The following is a 6,390-nucleotide window of genomic DNA, read 5'->3' as shown; positions in this document are numbered from 1 at the left end:
CTAGACGGTCTCAAAAGGCTCTCTCAGCTCTAGGACTCGGGCATTCTGTGAAGTCTTCTGTAAACCAGCATGTTTTGGGGGAGTTAATTCACCATAGCCAAACTCACAACAAACTGATGCCTAATCAGAAAAGCCAGCATGTGAAAGTATGGAAAGCCATATATGGTCAGGATGACCAGTGTAGGTTATTGGCGTTGGACTTCCTCTCCTGGTAGATAAGTCTATTCTGGAAACCACATATGGGTTTTATAGTCTGAAGCTTTCTTCTATCAAGCAAAGGTGAATTGCCCTTTTCTGATCTAGAGATTTTTGTCCTATCAATTTTCCTGTCTCCTTCTCTGTCTGCTGCTTCAGTTCTTACCCTCATCATCCTGGAAATCTTGTCTGATCAGTATATATTAGCAAGTTATTTTTTGATGTGTTATTTTCTGTAAAGCTTCCTACTGATATTTTGTCAATTTACTGATTCTTGCAAATTTTTCATTTTGGGGGAAGGGGTGGATCATTTTCTTACCATGGTCTCGAATCATGGAGTTATGCTTTATTTTGCAGGCATCTATATATTAACTACAGCACACACTTTATTTTAACAAAGTAAACATATTAAATAGACTATTCTGAGAAAAAAAAATTACATCTGCTACTTTTAGCATCTAAATGGTAACCTTCAAATTATAGTCTACTCAATCTGATGAGATTTTGATGACCGTGTTACACATTCTCCTCTTTCTTCCTGTCTCTAGTATTTCACTCCTCATTCTCAGCCTCTGGCTAAGAATCTTGCTTATTTCACTAAGAAGGTGGAGGTATCCACAAAGAACTTCCACATGAACCATCTACTGCGCTAGCAACCTGCCTACACCTGCTTCCACGTGCTCTGCCTTCCCTCCTGTTGGCATGTTCTGGTCCCCTGTCCCATTCACCCAACTGCTGAAGACATCATTCTAATTTTTGTGTCCCTCTCTGCATCATCAGATTTTCTCTCTCCACTGAGTCTTTTGCATCAGCTTAGAAACATTCTGTAATATTTCCATTGTTAAGAAAAAATCTTTTCCTCATCTCTACAGTACCCTCTACTTACTGGCCCATTTCTCTGCTTCCCTTTACGGCAAGACTCCTCGAAAGAATTGTCTGCACCTATATTCTTCCTGTGTTCTCTTGAACCTACTCTCTTCCACTGAGTCCTCTAAAGTCCCATGGAAATACTCTTGCCAGGACCAGCGGAGGCTCCACCCTGCCCAGTTCAGCATCTTGCCCAACCTGACAGCCATTTCTAATACGATCGCTCGCTCCCTCTTGATGCTTTTGTTACCTGGCCTCCAGGACACCACTTTCACGCTGTTACTTTCTTCTTTCCACTTTTCTTCTCTGTCCTTTGTGTTGGTCCTCCATTGTCTTTTTGCCCTCCAGTGACCTTGAAACATTGTGATTCCTTAGAGTTCTGGTCTTGGATCTCTTCTTTTCTCTATCTACATTTACGACTGCTTCTAGCTTCTTAGCTTTAAATACCATCTCTATCTTAACAATTCCTCAATGTATGTTTCTCACTCTGACCTGTCTCCTGAACCTCATATATGTCCCTTCCTACCCAGTATCTCCACGTAGGTATCTAATAACCATTGGGGTTTAATAATGTCCACCACTGAATTCCTGATTCCAAGCCTGCTAACCTGCTTCTGCCCTATCTTCCCATTCCCAGGGAATGACAGTTCCATCTGCTAATTGCTCAAGCCCAAAACCTTAAATTGATTCCTGACTTCTGTCTCTTCCTTTCTTTCATACCATACATTCAGGCCATCTGCATGCAAATCTCTTGGCTCTGACCTTCGAAATATATCCATAATCCAGCCACTTCTTACCATTACCATAACCGCTACCCTTGTCCAAGCCATCACCCCATGTCTGGAGTCCTGCTGGAACATCCTAACTGGGCAGTCTGCTTCTCCCCCAGCCACCTCTGTCTGTTCTTCATATCGTCACCAGCGTGATCTTTTCAACACATATATCAGATCGTGTTAAAACCCCCAGTGTCTTTCCGTCTCGCGTAGACTTAGTGTAGTAGACTTGGCGAGAGCTTGCCAGGCTCTTCATTGCCTCACAGGTCCCCGTCATCTCCTCCTTGCTCCCCGCTTCCACCAGCCTTTCCCTCTGTTTGTCTCTTCTGCCTCACGGCCCTCGCTCTTCTCTCTGCCTAGAATGTTCTTACCCCGACGTCCTCATGCCTCGCTCCCTTTCTTCTTTCAAGCCTTTCCTGATCATCCTGGTCAAACTAGCATCTTTCCCACCACCCCACTCCCAGCATTCCTAAGCCTGATTTATTTTTATCCACAGCGGTTATGGCCATCAGAGACACGGCACTCTTATTTGTACATTGTCTTTCTGTCCTTCCAAGAAAGAAGTGAAATGAGAAAAGAGCTTCGAGCGTTTTGTTCCGTTTGTCTGCCATATGTGTAGAACAGCGCCTGGCTCCCTGAAAACAGCTGTTGAATAAGTAAATGAACACAAGAATAAACGAGGGAAAGAACAGGAACTGTGGACTGGAGTCCTGTCTATATAATGTTAATGTATAGCATGTTATAAATCTTCATCAGCCCTAGTATATTAGTCTTGCTTTTCTGATCTTCTTTCTCATCCGTAGCTTATTAGCTAACTTTCTATGCTATATTATTGTTCTATATAACTTTCTATGCTAAATTACTAAAATGGAATGTTCTATTGCTTTCTTTTATTTATTTCTTTATCTCTGGATAAAAAGAAACTATGCGTCTGTCTTGAATTATTTTTAAAGCGTGTCCAAAAGTTAACTTTTCATGAATAACTTGGGTGATCACAAATATAGCTTGTCATGAGACATTTTTCCGGTGTGGGATTTCCTCTAGTGTGAAGATGATTTGGCTGAGAAGAGGAGAAGCAATGAGGTGCTGCGTAGAGCCATTGAGACCTACCAAGAGGTGGCTGGCCTGCCAGATGTCCCCGCAGACCTGGTGAAGCTGAGTTTGAAGCGGCGGTCAGACAGACAGCAATTTCTGGGTAAGATGGAACAGGGAGAGTTCATTGAACAGCGCATGCCACGCTTTTGTCTTAAAGAGACCGGAGGCTGTGTGTGCTCTTAGAAGAGTCTAGTCACGTGGGAGGAAACCTGAGTTCTATAACTAATGTCAGGTGACTTACCTGACTGTTTCTTAGGCTGAAATAGCAAGCCTAACCTTAATAATTCCAGAGATGCAGCCGGTATTTTGACCACCCTTCCCTTCTCACCCCACACCACCCATTTGAAAGCTGAGGTGAATGGGATGCTGAGAGGCTGGATAATTTACCCAAGGAATTATAGCAAATAAATTACTCAGTCTGGCATCAAAAACTCCTGTCATGCCAAATTCTTTTCTCTCTTAACTTTAACAAATTGATTTATGCAGGTTGGAATTATGAATGGGACAGTTTTTATAGGGGGATATTAGGAGTTCCAGGGACTCTAAAATTTTTAGCTGTAAGGTTTGACTTTATTCCAAGGAAAATGATCAGAGAAGACTTTAATCACTTAGTAATTTGCATGTACTTTGAAAGAGCAACATAAAGATGTCCTCTCTGACTGGCCCAGCTTCCCAGAGCCAAAGGCAGTAAGATGAGCTGTAGCCTACCTTCATTATAGCCAGGCTTGAGATTCTCACCCACCCACATGTCATCAGTAAACTGATGGAGGGGAGAATCTAAGCCATGTGTAACTGCTAAGGTGGGTGAGTAAGGTTGGCTGAGTAAGATGCATGAACGAATTATGGATGTCACTAAGAGAGGCTCATATTAGTAATATTCAAGGTCAACTGACTCTTTCATGAGTTTTCTGAAGGATGGAATTAAAGGTAGTCGTGTCACTTCCGTAGATGACCCAAATCTGTGATAGGAGTAGATGACCCAAGCGACAATTAAAAACTAGAAGAAGTGGTCAGTTAGAGTTAATAAGAGTCAGTCCAGGGGAAGAAAAAAGTACAGCACACATATAGGACGGAAGAGGCAAGGCTGGGCCTCAAGTAGGGGCACTTGCTGTGGGCGCAGTCAGTATTACTGAGTCGTCTTCTTGCCTCAGGCTCCAACATGGCTCTGCTTAGCATGGGTTAATATTCTGTCTCTAAAATTTTAATATTCTGTTCATCATGGACTTTTTTTTTACATCCATTTTGATTTTTAAAAAGATACCTAAAAATCACTCCTCTTGATTACTGAATTCGGGGCACCCTCTTAAATTTTGCTCCGAGTGCCTCACTCACCTCACCTTATTCCCAGCCCTGGGGGAAAGACTGCCTATGGATAAATCTACTCCTCCTCCACAGTGTTTGAGTTTAGTCTTCTCCTCTGAATGAGGGCGAGGCAAGGTCGCAAGGTCACCGTGAGGAGGGAATTGCGAGCAGGAGATATCAGTGACGGTGACCAGGCGGTGAAGCTTACTCAGGAGGTTCTCGATGCACAGTGGGAGGGACAGGGAGAGGGCAGCAGGCGGGATCGTCACCTGGGGCGTCGTAGTGGTTAATAAAGGGAACTGAGAAGCAGAAGAAAATTGTGAAATTAGTCTGGGCACTAGGGAGAAAGAAAGGTACTGAGTCCGATTTGTTTTGAAAGAATGAACAGCTGAGCAAACCCAAGCCAGGTCAGCCAGTAATGGGACAAGTCGGTGATGTTCTGTGCCCGTTAGTTTATCTGCTAGTGAGGTATTAGCTTATCAATGGTCCTGTGATGCTCTTGGCTGATATTCAGTTTGAGGACAACTGAGCCTTTTAGGTAATTAGTTTTGTCACTTATACTAATCTTGTACTGCACATTTCCCATATTCAGTTTGTCTTCCCAGCTATGGCCAGGAGTAATGACAAATGGCCCCAGAAATTTTAAATTTCCATCAGGTTGCCTTGAAAATGAATCGGAGCTAGGGTTTTCATGACCCACGTATGCATGGCATCCGATCGTCCACCAGGGGGTCCCATAATACCAGATGTTGTTTCCTTTGCTCCAGGATAGGTCGCTGCTTAAGAGGAAGACACCCTTAATTGCAAGCAGTGTCAGCGGGGTACCTCAGTGCCTCTTCAGACTTCACAGGGGCTGCTAGACTCCACAATGCTATTAGACTTTTTATTTGTTCTCTGTTCATAATTTAAAAGTGAATAATAATGAACCCCTTCCCCCCCAAAAAAAAAAATCTCAGTAAAGCTTTTTTTAAATAAGGAATTGGTAACTAAAACTTACTTAAGAGAGAATTTGACCCAAAATGGTAAATGTTGATGAATTTAGAAAATGAAAATGTCTGTAAAATGTTTATAGTAAGAGTTGTGTTCAGTATCTACTTATAGGAGTTATCGAACCCATTGCAACTGCGTGACAGAATGCTAACGGCCATCTGCAGAGTCAGATTTAAACTGATCTTCAGGCTCTATTGAATAGTCTCTCATGATTTAGTTTCAGTATAAAAGGGTACATAATCTGTTTTTCTTTCTATTGGCTTTTTTTTTTTATTTCTTCCCACCAAATCAGGTCACATGAGAGGTTCTCTTGTTACCCTGCAGAAATTAGTTCAACTATTTCCTGATGACACTTCCTTAAAGAATGACCTTGGAGTGGGGTACCTCTTAATAGGAGATAATGATAATGCCAAGAAGGTTTATGAAGAGGTGAGCAAGCAGCGATCTTCTATTAATGACATCGAATTATTCTGAACGTGAAGTTCTAATGTTATTCGTAAATGGCATTTAATACACCCAATCTCGCACTGTCCTCATTTTAAATTACGTTCAATGGAATGTAAGTCTTACGGTAGTTGACACCTTCTAAATATTGTTTTCACATCGCTTTTTTCCCCTTGATCAGAAGATTTTGAATTTTAGTTGACACCGGGAACATCAAAACCTTCAACCTATAATTGTGATACTTTTAAAGTGTCATGTTTATCAGTCCACAAACAACAGCCTTTTGAAAAGTGTTCTTTATGCTACGAAGAGGAACTCAGCTTTTTCCTTTCTTCACTCAAAGCCTGGTCTAGAGAGAGGCTACAGAACGTGTCTGCCCAGCATATGGAGTAAATTTCTCACCTTTCGGATGACATTGACTCTTTGATCCTCGAGCAATGATGCCTTTCAAAGGATTTCTACCTTATAATGGGTGTTTTAATAAATGACCTCTATGTCACGAGTCATTAAAATCCGGAAAACTGTGACTCCTTCAAGCCATGAGGGAATTCATTTGGTATGGAATAAACATGGATACCAAGTGAACTTTGAAGCTGGAGAAAGCTAATGCTTCTATAAAAGAAAGATGAACACATTAATTTATTATTCTTTAATTTAGGCCTTTTGGTCAGTGATTTTCCAGCTGGTGCACTGTACATAAAAATGCTACCTCTCCGTCATAGCC

General features: G+C 41.9%; 1 protein-coding gene across 2 annotated transcripts in view; it reads left to right on the top strand.

The window, feature by feature from the left end:
- The window catches only part of ASPH (aspartate beta-hydroxylase), a 187,196-nt gene that overhangs the window by 131,193 nt on the left and 49,613 nt on the right, over nucleotides 1-6,390 (top strand). For both annotated transcript variants that reach the window (XM_023530068.1, XM_023530067.1), the window contains exons 17-18: nucleotides 2,880-3,030; nucleotides 5,515-5,651. In XM_023530068.1, the coding sequence (XP_023385836.1) occupies nucleotides 2,880-3,030; nucleotides 5,515-5,651 (288 nt within the window). The remainder of the gene's footprint in view (nucleotides 1-2,879; nucleotides 3,031-5,514; nucleotides 5,652-6,390) is intronic.

The sequence above is a fragment of the Pteropus vampyrus genome, unplaced genomic scaffold (genome assembly GCF_000151845.1).
Source record: "Pteropus vampyrus isolate Shadow unplaced genomic scaffold, Pvam_2.0 Scaffold45, whole genome shotgun sequence".
Lineage (NCBI taxonomy): Eukaryota > Metazoa > Chordata > Mammalia > Chiroptera > Pteropodidae > Pteropus > Pteropus vampyrus.
Note: the sequence above shows the minus strand (reverse complement) of the source record. Positions and strands in the feature narration are given on the sequence as shown.